General features: G+C 37.8%; 1 protein-coding gene across 1 annotated transcript in view; it reads right to left on the minus strand.

Annotated features, from left to right (window-relative positions):
* Nucleotides 1–220: 220 nt before the first annotated feature.
* sh3d21 (SH3 domain containing 21) overlaps nt 221–24,082 on the minus strand; it is a 35,509-nt gene continuing 11,647 nt past the window's right edge. The window contains exons 5-17 of the mRNA XM_061958608.2: nt 23,888–23,978; nt 23,755–23,816; nt 23,630–23,672; nt 21,662–21,756; nt 21,266–21,364; nt 20,977–21,028; nt 9,630–9,680; nt 9,437–9,554; nt 6,755–6,920; nt 3,424–3,492; nt 3,051–3,241; nt 653–716; nt 221–565 (exon numbers count right to left, since the gene is read on the minus strand). Of these exons, the coding sequence (XP_061814592.2) occupies nt 533–565; nt 653–716; nt 3,051–3,241; nt 3,424–3,492; nt 6,755–6,920; nt 9,437–9,554; nt 9,630–9,680; nt 20,977–21,028; nt 21,266–21,364; nt 21,662–21,756; nt 23,630–23,672; nt 23,755–23,816; nt 23,888–23,978 (1,134 nt within the window). The 3' untranslated portion in view covers nt 221–532. The remainder of the gene's footprint in view (nt 566–652; nt 717–3,050; nt 3,242–3,423; nt 3,493–6,754; nt 6,921–9,436; nt 9,555–9,629; nt 9,681–20,976; nt 21,029–21,265; nt 21,365–21,661; nt 21,757–23,629; nt 23,673–23,754; nt 23,817–23,887; nt 23,979–24,082) is intronic.

Consider the following 24,082-nt stretch of genomic DNA (forward strand, 5'->3'; position numbering starts at 1 on the left):
TTCATTCCCATGGCCCTTGATTTGTACGGGACCGCTTCCAGATGTTTGCCAGATGTGCTCCAAGGTGGGCAACGCTCAGTGAGGACTCACATCAGCAACAATGCAAGGAACTGAAGTCACCCTGGTTGACCCCAGCATGCTGCAGAGGTGGACACAACAACGTCTCCTCTGCCTGCTTGAGCTCACTTGCATGAATGTGTCCGGGCTCAAAAAACTCATCTTTAATAGCAACATGGCGCCCCCAGGTGGATTTTAATAGTACAACAGTCTTGCATAGAATAAACATTATCAGCTGTTAATTGATCAAACCCTTGATCAACAGACATGACACTATCTTTACATATGATACATAATATTCTGCTGAGACATTCAGAAGACTAAATGTTAAACACGAGAGATAAATATAAAAAATAGTAATCCGTCCTTTTCCAGCATTCACAACATATACATTTTTAATTCTTAGAAGTCCTTTTTAAATGTAAGCCCTTGTCTTTGTGCCAGCAGAATAAGAGCTTGTTTCAATGTTGCAGTTCTAGTGTTTCCCTCCCAACACGCGCACTTCTTCCTGCATGGAAAACACAAACATCTTTAGTAGTCTTTTAGTCCAGGATTATTGTGGGATTCTTGCAAAACACATCAAAGTTTCACTGACCTGCAGTGCCAGTCGTTTGTTTCTCTCTTCCTTCAGTTCTTCTTTCACTTGCTCTATGTCACGTCTAATCAATGATATAAATTAAAGAGCTTTTAGGAAATATATACAGTCGCGATCAAAAGTGTACATACACGTGTAAAGAACATCATGTCATGGCTGTCTTGAGTTTCCAATCATTTCTCCAACTCTTATTTTTTTGTGATAGAGTGATTGGAGCACATACTTGTTGCTCACAAAAAACATTCATGAAGTTTGGTTCTTTTATGAATTTATTATGGGTCTACTGAAAATGTGAGCAAATGTGCTGGGTCAAAAGTATACATACAGCAATGTTAATATTTGCTTACATGTCCCTTGGCAAGTTTACCTGCAATAAGGCGCTTTTGGTAGCCATCCACAAGCTTCTGCTTGAATTTTTGACCACTCCTCTTGACAAAATTGGTGCAGTTCAGCTAAATGTGTTGGTTTTCTGACATGGACTTGTTTCTTCAGCATTTTCAATACATTTAAGTCAGGACTTTGGGAAGGCCATTCTAAAACCTTTATTCCAAAACCTTGACCAAACAGCTCAATTTTTGTTTCTTCTGACTACAGAACTTTCCTCCAGAAGGTCTTATCTTTGTCCGTGGGATGTCAGATTAAAAAAAGTTGAGCTGTTTGGCTACAATACCCAGCAATATGTTTGGAGGAGAAAAGGTGAGGCCTTTAATCCCAGGAACACCATGTCTGCCGTCAAGCATGGTGGTGGTAGTATTATGCTCTGGGCCTGTTTTGCTGCCAATGGAACTGTTGCTTTGCAGAGAGTAAATGGGACAATGAAAAAGGAGGATTACCTCCAAATTCTTCAGGACAACCTACAATCATCAGCCCGGAGGTTGCGTCTTGGGCGCAGTTGGGTGTTCCAACAGGACAATGACCCCAAACACACCTCAAAAGTGGTAAAGGAATGGCTAAATCATGATAGAATGAAGGTTTTAGAATGGCCTTCGCAAAGTCCTGACTTAAACGTGTGGACAATGCTGAAGAAACAAGTCCATGTCAGAAAACCAACACATTTAGCTGGACTGCACCAATTTTGTCAAGAGGAGTGGTCAAAAATTCAAGCAGAAGTTTGTGGATGGCTACCAAAAGCGCCTTATTGCAGTGAAACTTGCCAAGGGACATGTAAGCAAATATTAACATTCGCAAATTTTTAGGTCTATTTTTTTAATGCCCTGCTGGCGATCGACTGACACACCCTTCACCATCGACCGGTAGCTCGCAATCGACGTATTGGGCACCCCTGATATAGGGTAGATGCTTTATGGTCCCTAAAAGGGTTCATTCAAATTCCAAACTATGCACGTATGTAACAAGCATATTAACTTTGTGTGTTGTTAGTAGAGGTGGGGGAAATAATAGTCTTTTAGATGCATTGCGATTCAGACATGGGCGATTGTAAAAATCCATTGGCAAATGTTCAAGAATCGAAATAGGCACTTCTAAAATGCGTAACATAAAAGTGCGGTACACGTCTTTGGTTGCCCGCAGCGAGCCATCTCACCCAGAGATCTAACCAGGTCCTTCCACACTAAAAGCTGGTGTGTGGAAACACTTTATGAGCTAAGTTGATAGGCATCAAAGTACTTTCACCGTAGACGTTCCTTCAGCCATTGTACACGATCACCACTAGGGCCGCACGATGTTGAGAAAAAACCTAATTGTGATTTTTCCCTTAAATTACTATTGTGATCCAGTATGTAATTTTTATATTTTATACATATAAATGCATACAACAGAACATAGGGTGAAGGAAGATATATTACTTTTAGTGTGTCATTTAACATATTCTTCCACACATTATAACAATATGCAATTATTTACTTTAAAACATAATTATTTGGCTTCATACAGACAGACTCAGAGCTTTTGTCTACATCATGCTCTGAAACTGAAGAAATACCCGATAAAATCTATACAGTGATCATAATGTAATGTAATCATAATATATGATGCCAAAGTAACCATTTAAAAGGCTATAAACTTTTATTTGTCATTACTGTAGAATTGTTTACCGTTGTAATTGGAAGATATAATAGCATTTAGTTATCTTAAAGCAAAACAAAACATTTAACTTAAATACATATTAAACATTTTACAGTGCATTTTTTTACCAGTTGGAAAAAGTCTGTTTTTTTTCTTAGTTCAACAGAACATTTCGCTTTGTAACCATATTCCATCCATCCATTTTCTACCGCTAATCCTCTTAATTGTTGTAACTTTGCAGAACGGCTTGAGAGAAGAAATTAATAAAATTCCGCCTCATTAATAATTGCAGTAATTTAAACCTTGATGTCGATTAATTGTGCAGCCCTAATTGTGAACTCTTTGTATTACAAAATGTCAACATTCCACTCACTCATGTTGCGCCTGTAGAAGCTCTATCGCTTTCCGCAGGTCCTTGATGTCAGCCTGGAGGATTTCCAGTGTGCCCTCTTGTTTGTGGGCCACCTTTCGACTGTCCGTCACCACACGGGGAGGCGATGGTCGAACTGGGGCCGGCGACTTGGGCGGGCATTCAGGCTTCGTTGGCTTGAGTTGCTCTGCACCCTGATTGTGTCAGATATATATCACGCTAGAATCATCCCAATGTCAATCATCAAGAATCAGTCGCTAGAATCATCACAATGTCAATCATCAAGAATCAGTCGCTAGAATCATCCCAATGTCAATCATCAAGAATCAGTCGCTAGAATCATCCCACTGTCAATCATCAAGAATCAGTCACACACCTTTTGCAAGCCGGGAAGTTTTTCATTCTGGACTTTTTTGGTCGACTCTGGTTGAGACTCTGTCTGCGTCTGCAGAGACATTCAGCATACTCATCACTTTCACTTTCAACATCCCTAAATAAGGTTCTCTCTGACAATGGGATCAGCTCCAGTGTTCGAGTGAAACACTTACTGTGGGTTTGTGTCTTGTTGAATAACATCCCTCAAGTACGGTAAGTCACCGTCTCGATATTCTTTTACTAGCTGTAAACTATCATTTTTGAAAAAGTTTAGGAAAATACAATCTTGAAATATTTCATTCTGTAGTGATTGAGAACCATTGCTTTTTTGACAGGATCGCTCTGCTGTTTTTAAGTACTGTATTTTTTTAACTTAAGGCGCATTTAAAATCCTTAATTTTTTTTTTTGAATCGACAGTGCGCCTTAAAACCTGGTGCGCCTAATGTACGGCATAATTCTGGTTGTGCTTACTGTCTTCGAAGCTATTTCCTTAGGACATGGTGTAATGATAAGTGTGACCAGTGGATGGCAGTCATACATAATATATATGTGTAGACTGCAATATGATGGCAGTAAATAACACCAAGACTTTAAATGTTCCATTGAGAATATACAACATACACAAGGCACTCAAAAATCTGTCAAAATGTTTATAGTACGACTTCGGTAAGCTATGAAGCCGCACCGCTTGACAGATTGTCGGCGCATTAAACATAGCAGTATTATTATGGTGCGTGTATAACTACCGCAAAATGGCACCTATTAGCAGACATTATCTGGCGTTTTGTTTCGCAATATTATGCAAAACCAACTTTTCTTACTTTCTGGTACCTGCTGATGTGTATTTGGGATCTGCATAAGTCCTGAAAATGTGCGCGCCTCCGCCATTGTAGTCCGTGCCGACTTCGTAGTCATAAGCTTCTTCTTTTTCTCTATCTTCTTATGTGGCATTCATCTTCCGCTGTTGTCATTTCTAATATAAAGTAGTGTAAAGTGCTTACTTATAGTAAACTTGCCATGAAAGCGTTAAAACATACCGGTGTAGTGAGTTTACATTATTCACCCAAGGAACTTTAGTCATTAGAGAGTTCCGGTCTAACGGTTTTTCACGATGTTGTTGCACTAGTGAGCCACGGATGAGGAGATGCTGCTCCGTTATTGACTGAAGTAAAGTCTGAATGTCATTAGAACAGTTAGCTCCATCTTTTGACACTTCTTCCACTCCGTCCTTGCATGCTATACCGCTACAACAAAGATGACGGGGAGAAGACGCTGTCGAAGGTGAGCCACGTAAATAAGACCGCCCACAGAAACGGCGCATCCTGAAGAGACTGTCAGAAAGCGACTTGAAAACATCATCTATGCCAGTGGTCCCCAACCTTTTTTGCACCACGGACCGGTTTAATGTAGGCACTATTTTCAGGGACCGGCTTTCCGCTTGTGCCAAATACAAATACAGCAAAATTAAGTGCATGAAAAATACAAGTTACTATAACGCTGAATTAGTGGGAGCCCTGGGCTTGTTTCTTTGCAATGACATGCAGATGGAAATCAGCTTTTGCTACAATCTGTCACTTTTCTATTTGATATCTTCATTAATGTGCATTGTATCATGTCACAAAGTTATAACAAATGGCAACTTCCTATGAAGAGTTTTATTGTACATCTATAAACAAGTTCATTGGTGTGTCTAGTGCACAGGTGTCAAACTCAACATTTTATATGGCCTGCAAAAGCCTGGAAATAATATGTGTCAATAAAATACCTTATATTTTCTTTTTTTACTTTCTTATTTTCCTTACTAAAGGTATTTCGTTTTTTTTTTCTAATTTGACAGGGGGGAAAAATAGTGTCCAATATTGCAACAAATATTATATTATCTCACTTTGTTGGTCAAAATCCAAATAAATACTTAAATATCTGCTGAACTTATTATTTCGAAGCAAGTTATCCATCAAATTGTACACTATAAAAATTACCAATAAAGTTAAAGTTAAAGTTAAAGTACCAATGATTGTCACACACACACACGAGGTGTGGGGAAATTATTCTCTGCATTTGACCCATCACCCTTGATCACCCCCTGGGAGGTGAGGGGAGCAGTGAGCAGCAGCGGTGGCCGCGCCCGGGAATCATTTTTGGTGATTTAACCCCCAATTCCAACCCTTGATGCTGAGTGCCAAGCAGGGAGGTAATGGCTCCCATTTGTATAGTCTTTGGTATGACTCGGCCGGGGTTTGAACTCACAACCTACCGATCTCAGGGCGGACACTCTACCACTAGGCCACTGAGTAGATTTTACTGTAAAGTTTTTTTTTACAGCATAATACTGTAAGTTGAAAAAAAACGACCAATGTTTATTTTTTTACAGTAAAATCCTGTCGACTGAATTGTCAGTTTGTTTGTTTTTTTACTGTAAAATCCACGGTTGATGATTTTATGGTACCGCATTTTATTATGGTAAAAAACTGCTGCCAAAATAAAATTAAACAGCAGTACTGTATTTCTATTTACAATAATATGTTGTAAAAATAATAATAATAAATTAAAAAAAACACCATATATTTTACAGTAAAAGTCTGGCAACCTTTTTTCTGTAAAAAAAACAGTGGTAAAATCCGCAGATTTTTTTTTTACGCTTTACGTAGGAAATATTTAAAAAAATATTTAAATTCATAGGCAAATTCATTAGTTATTTACTGTTACAAGCGGCCCTCTCATGGCAGCCATGACTGCGGTGTGGCCCTCAATGAAAACAAGTTTGACACCCCTGGTCTAGTGAGACAGGCCAAAGTTAAGTTGGAGAAAATGCAGACTTTTATAAATTATTTCATGTTTCTCTGCGGCCCGGTAGCAAATGCGTCACGGACCGGTGGTTGGGGACTACTGATCTATGCAACATTTTCACAAAAGAACCACCATTACATGTTATGTAGACCACAAGGAAGTGTTTTACATTTAGAAAAAAATCATAATATGACCCCTTTAATGCGCCTTATAATCCGGTGCGCCTTTTGTATGTAAAAAGACCCACTCATCGGCAGTGCGCCTTTTAATCCAATGCGCCCTATGGTCCGAAAAATACGGATTTGATCTTCCGTGCCTGTCTGAGGTCATTCACTGACCAGGTTCGGTCCACAAACCGTCAGTTTAATAAATCGTAAACATAATGTTGTCGACCTTTTTAGAGTTGCATAACCAGGCTACCAATCCTCAATATGATGAAAGGTGCAACCATGCGACGTAAAGGTGCAGCCTTGCCTCATTGTTGCAAAGGTTGACAGTGACTCAGCGTTAAATCATTCATTCCATAATCAGATAAAATACTTACTTGTGGTCCGGTTGCCCCGCCTGACGGAGGTCTCCTCTGGGGGGGTTTGGCCCGGGTCGCCGTGGGATGGTTCAGCTTGTCGCTGTCCATGTCAACGTCGTCAAAATGGTTGGCGTTTTTCTTCACCGGGGTTCTTGGTGACTTAGGCCCCGCATCACCGTTGGCTCTGGTCATAAACACAAGGTGGCGTCATATTTAAGTATCGTGTAGAATAAGTTTAAGTTTGAATATCTTGTTCTGTGACCTAAGTTAACAAGATTTTAAAATTGGGGGTCAGCTACTCGCGGCTCTAGATCTTTAACGCCGCCCTAGTGGCTTCCTGGACCTCTTTCAGAGATGTGTGAAAATGGAAAAAGATGAAGAAAAATATATATTTATTGTTTTAATATATGGCTCCAGATCTTTAGCGTCGCCCTAGTGGCTCCCTGGACCTCTTCCAGAGATGAGTGAAAATGGAAAAAGATGAAGAAAAAATATATATATTTATTGTTTTAATATATTTTCTGTAGGAGAACAAACATGACACAAACCTTCCTAATTGTTAGAAATCCCACTGTTTATGTTAAACATGCTTCACTAATGAGAGTATTTGGCAAGCATCGTTTTGTCCTACTAATTTCAGCGATCCTTGAACTCATTGCAGTTTGTTTACATGTACAACTTTCTCTGACGCTGCCACAGAAAGACAAGTTGTATGCCACTCTTTCTTTGTCTCATTTTGTCCACCAAACGTTTTATGCTGTGCGTGAATGCACAAAGGTGAGCTTTGTTGATTTTATTGATTTGCTGGAGTGCTTATCAGGCATATTTGGTCAAGCTAATCATTGCTAACATGCTATTTAGGCTAGCTGTGTGTACATATTGCATCATTGTGCCTCGTTTGTTGGTATATTTTAGCTCATTTAATTTCCTTTACTTATGTCCTCTGTGTATTTTATTTATATTTGCATGTCTCATGACACATCATCTGTATGTAATATTGGCTGCATGTCTTGATAGTTGTTTGTGTGCCATGTTGTTCCAGACCACAGCAAACGTTACCCGACTTCCAAGGATTGTAATAAATCCATTAGAATATGACAGGCTGCCGCTAATAGACACTTCCATCACGTGTTGCCTTCACTATAACACTTATATAAGACTTTTAAAGACCTTTTGATAGTAGGCTAATATAACTAATATAGACAATTCCATCATGCGTTGCCTTCATTATAACACTTATGTAATACTTTTAAAGTCATTTTGATAGTAGGCTAATATAACTAAGACACTTCCATCATATGTTGCCTTCATTATAACACTTATATAAGACTTTTAAAGTCATTTTGATAGTAGACTAATATAGCTAATATAGACACTTCCATCATGTGTTGCCTTCACTATAACACGTATATACGACTTTTAAAGTCATTTTGATAGTAGGCTAATATAGCTAATATAGACACTTCCATCGTGTGTTGCCTTCATTATAACACTTATATAAGACTTTTAAAGTCATTTTGATAGTAGGCTAATATAGACACTTCCATCGTGTGTTGCCTTCATTATAACACTTATATAAGACTTTTAAAGTCATTTTGATAGTAGGCTAATATAGACACTTATACCATGTGTTGCCTTCATTATAACACTTATATAAGACTTTTAAAGACATTTTAATAGTCGGCTAATATAACTAATATAGACACTTCCATCATGTGTTGCCTTCATTATAACACTCATATAAGACTTTTAAAGTCATTTTGATAGTAGGCTAATATAGCTAATATAGACACTTCCATCATGCGTTGCCTTCATTATAACACTTATATAAGACTTTTAAAGTCATTTTGATAGTAGGCTAATATAGACACTTCCATCGTGTGTTGCCTTCATTATAACACTTTATATAAGACTTTTAAAGTCATTTTGATAGTAGGCTAATATAGACACTTATACCATGTGTTGCCTTCATTATAACACTTATATAAGACTTTTAAAGACATTTTAATAGTCGGCTAATATAACTAATATAGACACTTCCATCATGTGTTGCCTTCATTATAACACTTATATAAGACTTTTAAAGTCATTTTGATAGTAGGCTAATATAGCTAATATAGACACTTCCATCATGTGTTGCCTTCATTATAACACTTATATAAGACTTTTAAAGTCATTTTGATAGTAGGCTAATATAGACACTTCCATCATGTGTTGCCTTCATTATAACACTTATATAAGGCTTTTAATTTTTTGCGGCTCCAGACAGATTGTTGTTTTGTATTTTTGGTCCAATGTGGCTCTTTCAACATTTTGGGTTGTAGACCCTCGTCTTAAATGTTCCTTTATAAATGTATACACTGTCACCTTCTAACAGTTTTCAAGGAGCTCCTTTAAGAAGGGCCTGTTTTTGTTTTCTTAAGCCTTCATGCGTTTATGTTCCGGAAACAGGAAGTAGGCTGCTCTCGTCTGTTCGAGCCTAATCTGACTCATCCTAGACTTTCCACTGTTTGCCACTAAAGGTCGGGCATCCTGGCATTCTTCTTTTTAAGAACACTATGGCAACCAAAACCTTGACTTTCTAAAGGCTTTTTACTCCTGGTGCCAAGCAGGCAGGAGGCTTCCTGGCCTTTTCTCAATGACCTTTACCTTTTCATTTTTTTTCTGAGAAAGATTTAATCAAAATTAATTTGTTCTCACTTTGGTGAAAGCTTCGCAGGTTTGTCTTTGGTTGCAGGTGGGCTGAGTTTTTTGATGCTCGGAAGCTTGACTTTGGCCGGAGGATGGCTTCTCAAGTCCTTAAGCTCGTTTTTGTCATCTGTGGGAGGGAACACATCGTCATGTTATTCTACATGTAATCACTAAATATGTTGTGTTGACATTCAAATCCTGCCTTTTGCCTTGGTTGGGACTCCTTTGTCCATGGCCGGACCTTCTTTTGGTGCTGGGAAATGTAGCAAATGCTTACAATTAGTCAAACAACTTATTTACTTTGCGTTTACACTTTAAACTAAAGTTGTGTCCTGTATTGCCAAGTTTTTCAAAGAAAAGTCACTTTTGTTAAAAAAAACAAACGTCAAATAAACTTTTTGTGACAAGAAAACATGTTTTTTTTAACAGCACAGCGACATTAGACCCTTTTCCACCACAGGAATGTTCCCATTCACCCCGGTAAATACTAACACCCCCCTGCATTTCCACCAAAAACTACCTGAGTACACTGCAAAAACTGAAATCTAGGTAAGATTAAATATCTCAAATAAGGGTGATATTTGCTTATTTTCTGTCTGATAAGATAATTCTTCTCACTAAGCAGATTTTATGTTAGAGTGTTTTACTTGTTTTAAGTGTTTTGGTCCTCAATGATCTCAGTAAGATATTACAGCTTGTTGCTGAGATTTGATGACCTATATTGAGTAGAACATGCTTGAAACTAGAATATCAACTGTTGCAAAGCTGTGGCATCAACACTCACAAGTATAAAACTACTTTTTTAAAGTAAATAATTTCTTATTTCAAGCCTGAACAAAAAAATCATGACTTTGACACAATTGTGTCTCATAATTAAAACAGATGACAGCCAAATGGACTTTGCTGTTTTATTTTCAATGAAACAATAGAACATACGTACTCATATAGTAGTACAGTTGGCACAGTACAGTAAACTGACAGTTAATATTTAAACATTTAACATGTGACATTTCAAACTATTTTGAACAGAAATAGTTCATGCACATTCAGATAAATTCCTTAAAGACCTACTGAAATGCGATTTTCTTATTTGAACGGGGATAGCAGCTCCATTCTATGTGTCATACATGATCATTTTGCGATATTGCCATATTTTTGCTGAAAGGATTTAGTAGAAAACATCGACGATAAAGTTTGCACCTTTTGGTCGCTGATAAAAAAGCCTTGCCTGTACCGGAAGTAGCAGACGATATGCGTGTGACGTCACAGGTTGTGGAGCTCCTCACATCCGCACATTGTTTACAATCATGGCCACCAGCAGCGAGAGCGATTCGGACCGAGAAAGCGACGATTTCCCCATTAATTTGAGCGAGGATGAAAGATTTGTGGATGAGGAAAGTGAGAGTGAAGGACTAGAGGGCAGTGGGAGTGATTCAGATAGGGAAGATGCTGTGAGAGGCGGGTGGGACCTGATATTCAGCTGGGAATAACTAAAACAGTAAATAAACACAAGACTATTAGCCACAACACAACCAGGCTTATATTTAATATGCCACAAATTAATCCCGCTTAACAAACACCTCCCCCATCCCGTACATATAACCCGCCAGTACAACTCAAACACCTGCACAATACACTCAAGCCCACAGCCCAAAGTACCGTTCACCTCCCCAAAGTTCATACAGCACATATATTTCCCCAAAGTCCCCAAAGTTACGTACGTGACATGCACATAGCGGCACGCACGTACGGGCAAGCGATCAAATGTTTGGAAGCCGCAGCTGCATGCGTACTCACGGTACCGCATCTGCGTATCCAACTCAAAGTCCTCCTGGTAAGAATCTCTGTTGTCCCAGTTCTCCACAGGCCAATGGTAAAGCTTGACTGTCATCTTTCGGGAATGTAAACAATGAAACACCGGCTGTGTTATCCGGCACAGCAGTCAGGGGTTGCATTCTGCGGCGGGGGTGCGTTATCCGGCACAACACATGCCGCAATACACCGCTTCCCACCTACAGCTTACTTCTTTGCTGTCTCCGTTATTCATTGAACAAATTGCAAAAGATTCACCAACACAGATGTCCAGAATACTGTGGAATTTTGCGATGAAAACAGACAATTTAATAGCTGGCCACCATGCTGTCCCAAAATGTCCTCTACAATCCGTGACGTCATGCGCAGGCGTCATCATACCGAGACGTTTTCAGCAGGATATTTCGCGTGAAATTTTAAATTGCACTTTAGTAAGCTAACCCGGCCGTATTGGCATGTGTTGCAATGTTAAGATTTCATCATTGATATATAAATTATCAGACTGCGTGGTCGGTAGTAGTGGGTTTCAGTAGGCCTTTAAAATTAAACATTTTTTGGCCGGGCTGTATATATGCGCACTAATTGACTGAAAGCACGCACTTGGCGCGATGATGTCATGTTATCGATGGAAAAATGCATTTTTAGACCATATGATTTGCCTGAGTGGCTAGGAGACCCCGAGAGTAACAAGATGTTGTCTTGTTGCCTTTCCATTAAGAACAATAAATTAGTTTTTAGTATAAGTTTGCTGCTTTCAAGAAATGTAATGCCGAGCGCATATCATTATGTCAAGATAATGGCACTAGCATTTACTTCATTTAAGAATATTTTTCAACATATTGAGCAAAAAGGTCTTTTTTTTTTTCTACCAAGAAAAGTGCACTTGTTATTGGTGAGAATATACTTATTTTAAGGTACTTTTGATTTCATTGAGGTTAGCTAATTTTACTTGTTTTGGAAAGTCTTGACAAGCCAAATTTTCTTGTTCTATTGGCAGATAATTTTGCTTAGTTCAAATAAAATACCCCTCATTTTTGTATTTTTTCTTGTTTTTGAACACTGACTTTTTGCAGTGTACCGTATTTTCCGGACCATAGGGCGCACCGGATTTCAATGCGCACGAGTGAGCGGGTCGAGTCAGGTCTATTTTCATACAAAAGTCACACCGGATTAAAGGGGTCATATGATTATGATTTTTTTTCTAAATGTAAAACACCATCTTGTGGTCTACATCAGTGTTTTTCAACCTTTTTTGAGCAAAACCATACCATACCATACCAACTTTATTTATAAAGCCCTTACAAAAACAACCACAGTTGAAGAACAAAGGGCTGTACATCACAAAGAAATAGAGGCAAAGGACAGACTAAAATAATACAATTTAAAACAGAGGTAAAATACACACTGAAAAAGCAAATACAAATTATCCTAAGAACAATTTGTTATACAAATTATCCTAAGAACAATTTGTTAGATAAAAAGCAGTTAAAAAGTTAAAAACAGTTTAAAGATCATGCTGGGTTAAAAGCCAGTGAATAAAAATGGGTTTTAAGAAGGGTCTTAAAAGTAGCCAAAGAAAGGGCCTGTCTCATTTTTTGATTGATTGAAACTTTTGTTAGTAGATTGCACAGTGAAGTACATATTCCGTACAATTGACCACTAAATGGTAACACCCCAATAAGTTTTTCAACTTGTTTAAGTCGGGGTCCAGTCACATGGAGAGGGAGATGGTTCCAGAGTTTGGGCATATTTTCAGGGCATTTTTGCGTTGAAAAAATGCGGAGGCACACCACCAGGAAAAATCATTAAAAAACGAAACTCAGTTGACAGTAAAAAGTCGTTGTCACAATTGTTGGATATGACTTTAAACCATAACCAAGCATGCATCACTATAGCTCTTGTCTCAAAGTAGGTGTACTGTCACCACCTGTCACATCACACCCTGACTTATTTAGAGTTTTCTGCTGTTTTCATGTGTGTAGTGTTTTAGTTCTTGTCTTGCGCTCCTATTTTGGTGGCTTTTTCTCTTTTTTTGGTATTTTCCTGAAGCAGTTTCATGTCTTCCTTTGAGCGATATTTCCCGCATCTACTTTGTTTTAGAAATCAAGAATATTTCAGTTGTTTATATCCTTTTTTGTGTGGACATTGTTGATTGTCATGTCATGTTCGGATGTACATTGTGGACGCCGTCTTTGCTCCACAGTAAGTCTTTGCTGTCGTCCAGCATTCTGTTTTTGTTTACTTTGTAGCCAGTTCAGTTTTATTTTTGTTCTGCATCGCCTTCCTTAAGCTTCAATGCCTTTTCTTAGGGGCACTCACCTTTGGTTTATTTTTGGTTTAAGCATTAGACACCTTTTTACCTGCACACTGCCTCCCGTTGTTTCCGACATCCACAAAGCAATTAGCTACCGGCTGCCACCTACTGATATGGAAGAGTATTACACGGTTACTCTGCCGATCTCTAAACAGCACCGACCACTCAACAACACCTAATTTGCAGACTATAATTACTGCTTTGCAAAAATATTTTTAACCCAAATAAGTGAAATTAGATAATCTCCTACGGCACACCGCTGCTGCTCACTGCTCCCCTCACCTCCCAGGGGGTGATCAAAGGTGATGGGTCAAATGCAGAGAATCATTTTGCCACACCTAGTGTGTGTGTGTGTGACAATCATTGGTACTTTAACATTAACTTTATAATCTACCCTGATCTGTAAAATGCAGTCGAAACACAAACCACACAGATCTACAGGAAACTTTAGTTCCAGGAACTTAAAGTTCCTGAACCTTTTGGTGAAAAAGGACCTTGTGATGAATGGACTATCTGTTTTAAAGCAATCAACGCCAACCAATCAACTTGGTCTCAACTAGTCCACCATCAAATAAAGAAGCTCATGGCATTAACTTTTGGGAGATTGATCTCCAGTACATCCGTGCTATGACAACTCTTACTAAAAGTAGCATTATTCTGTGACCCCGTAAGGGACAAGCGGTAGAAAATGGATGGATGGATGGACAATACGAGCATGAAGGCAAGAGTTGAGGACATTCATAGATCCAAGACAATTGAAAACAACCATAGTTCATCCAGCAAATGTAGCTTTAGTGCTCGTTGACTATTTCAACAGCTCAAGAGCAGGGAAAGGAAGGCAAAACGAGGAGCAGCTTCAACCAATTGAAGGATTCAATCAGCGACAATCACTATTAAGACTACAGCTCCTGGGCAAACTCAGCCGTGGTTGGTTCAATTATGGATCCAGTGTGCTATTTACTGCTTAATTCCAGTTTATAAACTTAAATATCACATTTACATCCCCATCCAAAAAAAGGGCAATTGCATAACACTTACTGTATACGAGGCACTTTCAGCAACACAGGAAGCCTACCGTACCTTGAATATTTAGAGCATTGTGCATTTCCTCCAAAGTAAAAACCACAAAGAGCAGCGAGCGACAAGACTGGAACTCTTGTAGAGATCTGTGACAAGAGCCTTCTTTCCTCAGCCTGCACTCTCCCGTTTGCTTCCAAGACTCTCAAACAACGTCACATGACCACGCTCTCACCATCCACTTGTTTACTTTTCAGACTTCCTGGGGAACAACCGTGTAACTGTGTCGGCAAAATAAAACATGACACAGTAAGGATGTGTTTTAGTGAGATGATGGTTTGTGGCGCTCCCTATGCTTTGGAAGACGTGTTACAATACATGTCGTAACCTTCTAAGTTTTACAATCATTAGACTTAGACAAACTTTATTGATCCACAAGGGACATTTTTCCACACAGTTACAAAGGATGGAAAGGGTATATATGGTATAATGGTAATGACTTACAGTATAGACAATTAGTTCTAAGTTTTACAATTATTTTATGGTATAATGGTAATATAATGGTAATGACTTACAGTATAGACAATTAGTTCTAAGTTTTACAATTATTTTATGGTATAATGGTAATATAATGGTAATGACTTACAGTATAGACAATTAGTTCTAAGTTTTACAATTATTTTATGGTATAATGGTAATATAATGGTAATGACTTACAGTATAGACAATTAGTTCTAAGTTTTACAATTATTTTATGGTATAATGGTAATATAATGGTAATGACTTACAGTATAGACAATTAGTTCTAAGTTTTACAATTATTTTATGGTATAATGGTAATATAATGGTAATGACTTACAGTATAGACAATTAGTTATAAGTTTTACAATTATTTTATGATATAATGGTGATGGCTTACAGTTTGGACAATTAGTTCTAAGTTTTACAATTATTTTATGGTATAATAGTAATATAATGGTAATGACTTACAGTATATACAATTAGTTCTAAGTTTTACATTTATTTCATGGTATAATGGTAATATAATGGTAATGACTTACAGCAGTGGTTCTCAAATGGGGGTACGCGTACCCCTGGGGGTACTTGAAGGTATGCCAAGGGGTACGTGAGATTTTTTTTAAATATTCTAAAAATAGCAGCAATTCAAAAATCCTTTATAAATATAATTATTGAATAATACTTCAACAAAATATGAATGTAAGTTCATAAACTCAGTGAAGCACAAGCTCGAGTTTCTCACTAAAATGTCTGTCAAAAAGAACTGTGAAAAGAAATGCAACAATGCAATATTCAGTGTTGACAACTAGTTTTTTTGTGGACATGTTCCATAAATATTGATGTTAAAGATTTCTTTTTTTTGTGAAGAAATGCTTAGAATTAAGTTCATGAATCCAGATGGATCTTTATTACAATCCCCAAAGAGGGCACTTTAAGTTGATGATTACTTCTATGTGTAGAAATCTTTATTTATAATTGAATCACTTGTTTATTTTTCAAAAACTTTTTAGTTATTTATATACATTTTTTTCCAAATAGTTCAAGAAAGACCACTATAAATGAGCAATATTTTGCACTGTTATACAATTTAATAAATCAGAAACTGATGACATAGTGCTCTTTTTTTCAACCAAAAATGCTTTGCTCTGATTAGGGGGTACTTGAATTAAAAAAATGTTCACAGGGGGTACATCACTGAAAAAAGGTTGAGAACCACTGACTTACAGTATAGACAATTAGTTCTAAGTTTTACAATTATTTTATGGTTTAATGGTAATATAATGGTGATGACTTACAGTATGGACAATTGGTTTTAAGTTTTACAATTATTTTATGGTATAATGGTAATATAGAGGTAATGACTTACAGTATAGACAATTAGTTCTAAGTTCTACAATTATTTTATGGTTTAATGGTAATATAATGGTGATGACTTACAGTATGGACAATTGGTTTTAAGTTTTACAATTATTTTATGGTATAATGGTAATATAAAGGTAATGACTTACAGTATAGACAATTAGTTCTAAGTTTTACAATTATTTTATGATATAATGCTGATGACTTACAGTATAGACAATTACTTCTAAGTTTTACAATTATTTTATGGTATAATGGTAACATAATGGTGATGACTTACAGTATGGACAATTAGTTGCTAAATTCTGCCCGTACCTCTGCACAATTGTGTTGCTTTATGGCGGCCATATTTTTCCATCCATCCATTTTCTACCGACCGCTTGTCCCTTTTGGGGTCGCGGGGGGTGCTGGAGCCTATCTCAGCTGCATTCGGGCGGAAGGCAGAGTACACCCTGGACATCGCAGGGCCAACACAGATTTTTCCAATCAATCTCAAATTGTATGTGCTTGTCGTAGTAATTTGGCGAAACACCTTCAAGTTACAGTGGGTATTTTGTAGAGAGTGTTGAGCAGCGTGAGAAATTTCAAGTCAGTCCGACTTAAGGAAGTGTTTCAGTGTTTAAAAACAGCGCCACCCTGTGGTTTACTTGTTAGCAAACATGTAACAGTTTTTGCCAAACCTTTACCCTTTTGTGTCAAACGTTTCTGGAGTAGACTGTAATGAACAGTAAGCCTCAGTCCAGTATTCTTTTAAACATTTCTTCAAAAAGTACAATAGCAGTACTGTCTATCTTCAACAAACTGAGTAGAAAGCAGACGTCCGCCAAGGCTGCACTATTCTAATCTAGGGATGTCCGGATCGGCTGCCGATATTTGCCAAAAATTGCGTATCGGCAAGGCATGGGAAAATGCCGATCCAGATCCAGTTTAAAAAAAACACCGGTCCGTGTTTTCCAACACAGTTATTTAAATAATACATTCCACTTTTCTGCTGCTTCGTAATTTCCGTTCCGCATTTTCCAGCACACCTTCAACACATCCACACGTCTGTGAATTCTCACCCAGTTGCTTTTAACTGCTGGCATTACACGACAGGCTCTTCTCACTCTTTCCTGTGTTTCCCTCTCACAGACAGCGAGCGCACCTTCTTACACACGTCACATACTGTCACGTCATACGTCACATACTGTCACGTCATACATCACATACGTATACGTCCTCCCCGAGCAGAGAGGTAGCAGCATGGCTAACGTTAGCTGTGATGCTAGCGCAGCCGTGCGCGCAACGCTCCCTCTAAGGTGCTCGCCTGTGCAATTGCGCACTGTTTAAACGTTCTCTGCGCATAGCAAATCTATGCCACGCACAAAATCTAATAAAAAAATAAGCGCATAACAATTTTCGACACACGGACACGACAGAGAAAACAGTTTTCGTCATCATTTTTCAAATATTGTGACGTCTGTCGAGACGCTTATCTCCATTCGGTGCCACACGTCCACACCATCAAAATGCTGAGGCAAAAATTTCCACATCAACACCGTATGAAAAAATTAGTGATTTTTTTAGTTGTGATTTCCTTCTCTGCATGAAAGTTTAAAAGTAGCATATATTAATGCAGTATGAAGAAGAATGTTTTAATGTAGACATGCAAGCCTTGAAAGAAAATTTTGAAAATCAAGACTACATTTCCTGAAATGGGTGCATTTCTACCCTATATTTTAACTTTAGATTTATTCTCATATCAAACTCTGACACTTACATCCGGCGCCCCCCTCCACACCCTGGATTATAAATAATGTAAATAATTCAATGTGATTATCTTGTGTGATGACTGTATTATGATGATAGTATATATCTGATAGTATATATCTGTATCATGAATCAATTTAAGTGGACCCCGACTTAAACAAGTTGAAAAACTTATTGGGGTGTTACCATTTAGTGGTCAATTGTACGGAATATGTACTTCACTGTGCAACCTACTAATAAAAGTCTCAATCAATCAATCAAAACACATAGAATCATCATACTGCTGTGATTATATGTATCAAGTGTTCATTCAAGGCTAAGGCAAAATATCGAGATGTATATTATATATCGCAATATGGCCTTAAAATATCGCAATATTAAAAAAAGGCCATATCGCCCAGCCCTAGTTCAATGATGCCATTTTTGTTTGTCATGTATAATTTTGTCTATTTTGTGTTTATCCTTGAATAAACAGGTCAGTTTCTTGTTACCAACCATTGTGTATTATTCAAACTCCCCTAATTCAGCTGGCTAGTTGTTATCAAGAGTACTAAAACCCTTTTCAACATGATTCTGACAACTAAGTAGGCTAAATAACTTTAAACTTTAATACATGCTCGGATAGGCCAGTATCGGTCAGTATCGGTATCGGTCAGTATCGGTATCGGATCGGAAATGCAAAAACAATATCGGTATCGGATCGGAAGTGCAAAAACCTGGATCGGGACATCCCTATTCTAAATGTTTGATCATTTGAACATTTCAAAACCAGTCTGGTCATACTGTTTCACTCCAGCTTTGCACAATGAGCTTCATCTCCTGGATTTGGTTGGTTACTGCCCCAGTTGGCCTTAATCTTAGTTTATTTTAATGGCTAAAAATGTGACAAATTCTTCTGATTTTCATGGATATTGGTTGTGTAGTTCCTGCGCCATCGGGGTAACTAACAAACAAAACCAATCAACCCAAAAACATAATTCAAAACAATACTGTAACTCTTAAAAAAATTTTTTGGTGGAGGTAGCAATGTTAATGATTTATTTTACTGTTTGAGTCAAGTATGTAAAAGCATCATGAACTTCCAAACTACCTTTGTCTAGCCTGAATAATGCAGTATTGTAACCACAAAAACAAAGATTGCAGGTTGCACAACAATTCAGGACTCAATACAACCTTTACTTATAGCAACAAAAGTTTCTAAAACATTTAGTTGTAACAATGTTCTCTCAAACAAAATTGCCACCTTGCACTCGTAACAGTTACTACATTTCAACTATGTCAACCAAACCCTAACCCTTACTTTTTTGTTTTTGTTGCTCTAGCCAGCGGTGAAGACGTTGGCTAAATCAGGCAAAGCTCTATCCTAAGCTGAACCCTAACCACAAGCCACATTCTCTTCTCTGTCAGGCCAATTGGACATTAACAGATAATGTTTAAGGTGTTTACAGTGTTTAATTACATCAATTAAAAAAAAAACCTTAATCCAAAGACAATGTAAGCAAAACACCAAAGCTACACTGCAAAAATCAGTGTTCAAAAGCAAGAAAAAAAAAATACAAAAATGAGGGGTATTTTATTTGAACTAAGCAAAATTGTCTGCCAATAGAACAAGAAAATTTGGCTTGTCAAGACTTTCCAAAACAAGTAAAATTAGCTAACCTCAATGAACCCCAAAATACCTTAAAATAAGTATATTCTCACTAATAACAAGTGCACTTTTCTTGGTAGAAAAAAAAAAATAGACCTTTTTGCTCAATATGTTGAAATATATTCTTAGATTAAGCTCCTGTAGAACTTTGTAGTGGCCTGGTTCTGTAGGCTGCCAGTACTTTCAGTCCCTACACTGCAAAAAGTCAGTGTTCAAAAACAAGAAAAAACATACAAAATGAGGGGTATTTTATTTGAACTAAGCTAAATTATCTGCCAATAGAACAAGAAAATTTGGCTTGTCAAGACTTTACAAAACAAGTAAAATTAGCTAACCTCAATGAACCCAAAAATACCTTTAAAATAAGTATATTCTCACTAATAACAAGTGCATTTTCTTGGTAGAAAAAAAAAGAATTAAGACCTTTTTGCTGAATATGTTGAAAAATATTCTTAAATAAGTAAATGCTAGTGCCATTATCTTGACATAATGATATGCGCTCGGCATCATGATTTTTTCCCCCCATGCTTTAAGTATGAAATTATTACTTTAAAAAAGTAGTTTTATACTTGTGAGTGTTGATGACACAACTTTGCAACAGTTGATATTCTAGTTTCAAGCATGTTTTACTCAATATAGGTCATCAAATCTCAGCAACAAGCTGTAATATCTTACTGAGATCATTTAGGACCAAAACCCTTAAAACAAGTAAAACATTTAACATAAAATCTGCTTAGTGAGAAGAATTATCTTATCAGACAGAAAATAAGCAAATATCACCCTTATTTGAGATATTTAATCTTACTTAGATTTCAGTTTTTGCAGTGTAAAATACAGCATTTTGTAATTTTAACTACTGGTCCTGTCCAAATGTAACAAACACCATAGCTCACAACAGTGATTTATAGTTCTAGTACTGTACCTTTCGAAATGTACAAACAAGTTTGTGAGCATGGTGACAAGCTACCCATGAAAAAGTTCCACCAATGCTAACCACAAACATATGATGAAACACAAATAACTCATTCTCTAAATGTTTGAAGTGCATTCCAGTACAAACTCAGTGTCATAACCTCCTAATTAAAATTTGTACCAAAGCCGCATTCACATTCCATAAAATGCACTATTTACCTGCGACTTCCTTTTTGATGCTTCGTGCAGGTGGTAGGCTCGTGTTGCCAGCCTGGAGTAGAACAGACCTCAAGTTACAGGTGGTTATTTTGTAAAATTCAAAACACTTAATTTGACGCGCTTTTCAAATGAGGGACTTTTTGGTGAGTATTTCCAAAATACGGAAAACCCCCGCGTAACTGCATGCTGAGCCAGGAACCGCTGGCTGCATTTAGACATACAAACACAATGAATTACTTTAAAGTAGCGTGTCCACACGTTCATTGTCGCTGGCAAGCTGACCACAAACCTCACTGTCCATTGGTGGTATCACCATGACGAAGTTGTCAGGGAAGAATCCACAGCGTCCGTTCAACTCGCCCTCCCACCAGCCTTCATCTTCTGTTTCCTTTAAATGGACATGGAAGTCACATTTTTTTTAAATCAAAGGCACTTCCTTTGTGATGTCAGATAGCTTTCTTAAGCGATAACACACCAAACAAGTCTGAACCCATGTCCGCCATTATCAGTTAATCTCTTCAGTGATTCCTCAAATATCTCTGCTTATTCACAGATGACTGCAACTGTCATTGAAACATGTCCGTGAAAGAGGTACGACTGGTTAAGCCAGTGTTGAACAAAATGACGATGGCAGTAACCGTAATGAAAACACACACTGCAGGTACAAATAAGTCTGTGCTTAGACCTTTCTCAGTATGACGACGTTCTCTCCAGTCTTGAGATCCAGCTCGTCTTCAGCTCTGGCCTCGTAGTCAAACATGACATGGCAACACTCCACCACTGAGTATTGAACAAAGATATCCTGATTACAAAACAATGACTTTGTTTGTGGGGATAGTTCATCTATTCACCTAATTTCATCACACCTTATCAGTGATTATTTGCACATCAGAGGCCATCTACACCAGACCTGGGCAAATTAAGGCCTGGGGCCGTTAAGCTTTTCAGTCTGGCCCGCCGGACATTCCGAAATATTTTTTTTAGATCTTGAAGATGGAAACTGTAGCTGCCATTATGATGTGCAGTGATGTTTTCAAATGACCGGAAGTCTTGAACTATACAAAGTAGGGGTGTAACGATACACAAACATTTTGGTTCGGTACGTACCTCGGTTAATTTTCGGTACAGAAAGAAAACAACAAAATATAAATTTTTGGGTTATTTATTTACCAAATTTGCAAAATATATCACCAAAAATATTTTTCTTAGTGGAATATTTGATGTGAAGTAATCGGAACCTTAACAATAGGTTAATAATTACTAATAACTTTGTTTTATTTGTCAACATTGCAACTTTTTCTAAATTACATTTCACCTTTAAGCTTTTTTATTTCACTTTTGTTATGTTTTTGTTTATTTTAATAGTATTTTTAGAATGTGCCGTGGGCCTTTAAAACATTAGCTGTGGGCCGCAAATGGCCTCCGGGGCACACTTTTGACACCCCTGCTATAGATAATAAAAAATAAAATATGATAAATCTATGGATAAAAAGCAGAGCCTGGCGACGCATGCGCGTTTATCATAACTCTCTCTCTCTCTCTCTGTCTCTGCCCCTCCCTCACCAATGCTGCTGCATGCAAAATTTGTTTTGTTTTTAACCCCTTCTTAACTCTGAACGTACATTGAAAATACACGCAACCCTAACTCAAAATGCCGGACATTTGAGGCACTTAAGAAACTCCACCCTGACAGCTCCGCAAAAGAGGACATGTCCGGTGAAAAGAGGACGTATGGTCAGTGTATCGTAGCCTGTTAGCTGCTAGCATGCCGTATGTTGTGCCTCGGTGTGCATTGTTTACACAACGTGCGTTACGCTACTTAATATGTCCATGTGGAAACTCGTTCAGTACACCTCTGAACCGAACCGAAACCCCCGTACCGAAACGGTTCAATACAAATACACGTACCGTTACACCCCTAATACAAAGTGTTTCAATGGTTGGAATTTGTGCTTTTGCATGCTATACTAGTTACTATGGTAATCTAATTAGTTACTATGGTAATCTAAGTCACAGCAGCTCAGACAAGGTACCAAGCAGTGTGGGTGGGGAGCGTTTCCACAGAGTGTTTCCAGACCGGCCAGCCTGAAATGCGGGTGTCAGGGACAAACACGGAAGGAGGTTTTTACAACAAAGTTCTAAAGCTTAGTGATGTATCAGATATATCAGATTGTAGGTAAATTCCATTCCGTTTTTTTAGGCGGTCTGTCATAACATTTTTACCTTTCAATCAGACTGTTGTGAGGTTTTGTATTGGTGTTCCTGAAAATCATATATACCGGCCCCCAGACACATTTTGTTCTCTAAATTTGGCCCCCCGAGTCAAAATAATTGCCCAGGCCTGATCTACACCTACTGCCACACTAAAATGTGTGGACCAGCCAGGTGTAGCTCATACTCTAAAGAATTGTGATAAAAGTTGTATACCCGGATGCCTGAACTAAGTCTGACTCAATGTGACTTACAACATCCCATGAGGTGCATTACTCATATTCACTTAGACCTCACCCACAACAGGACTTTACCCTTGTCAATTGTCGTGACAGACATACAGTACATCTAAATAGACTTGTCTATCTCCTTTTGTCACCCTTCAGTAACAGCAAGCAATTGTCTGATTATCATTTCAGATTTCAAATATGACTAAACCTACCGCGTTTTGCTTTACTGCGTACGGATGCTTTTTGAGATGCCTTCTGTAAACAAACAAGATAGATTCAGTCAAACAGCAATGATAACAAAAGGCAACAAATAGTGTTTTTGGTCTTAGGGTACCACCTCTTTACTGAAAGTAGCATCACTGAGTTTTGGTCTGGTCTTGATGTCATTGTGTTTTCCATCTTCAAAGACATGTGTCAGACGGTTTAGAGCTTTCCTGGTTCATTTTGATAAATCACATTGATGTACTCACCTTTTTGGCTGACAAAGATTTCTTGTACAAAGTTGGACGGGAACACACCCACTTTGCCGTTCTTAATCCCCATCCACCATCCATCTTCGATCTGCCATGTTGGAAAGACAGTTTGTCAAATAGCTATGTTATTATGCAAACCAAGTCTCCTAACAATGTTCCAAACAAACAATTTGCACGGATTATGAACAGTAT

The sequence above is a fragment of the Nerophis lumbriciformis genome, linkage group LG04 (genome assembly GCF_033978685.3).
Source record: "Nerophis lumbriciformis linkage group LG04, RoL_Nlum_v2.1, whole genome shotgun sequence".
Classification (NCBI taxonomy): domain Eukaryota; kingdom Metazoa; phylum Chordata; class Actinopteri; order Syngnathiformes; family Syngnathidae; genus Nerophis; species Nerophis lumbriciformis.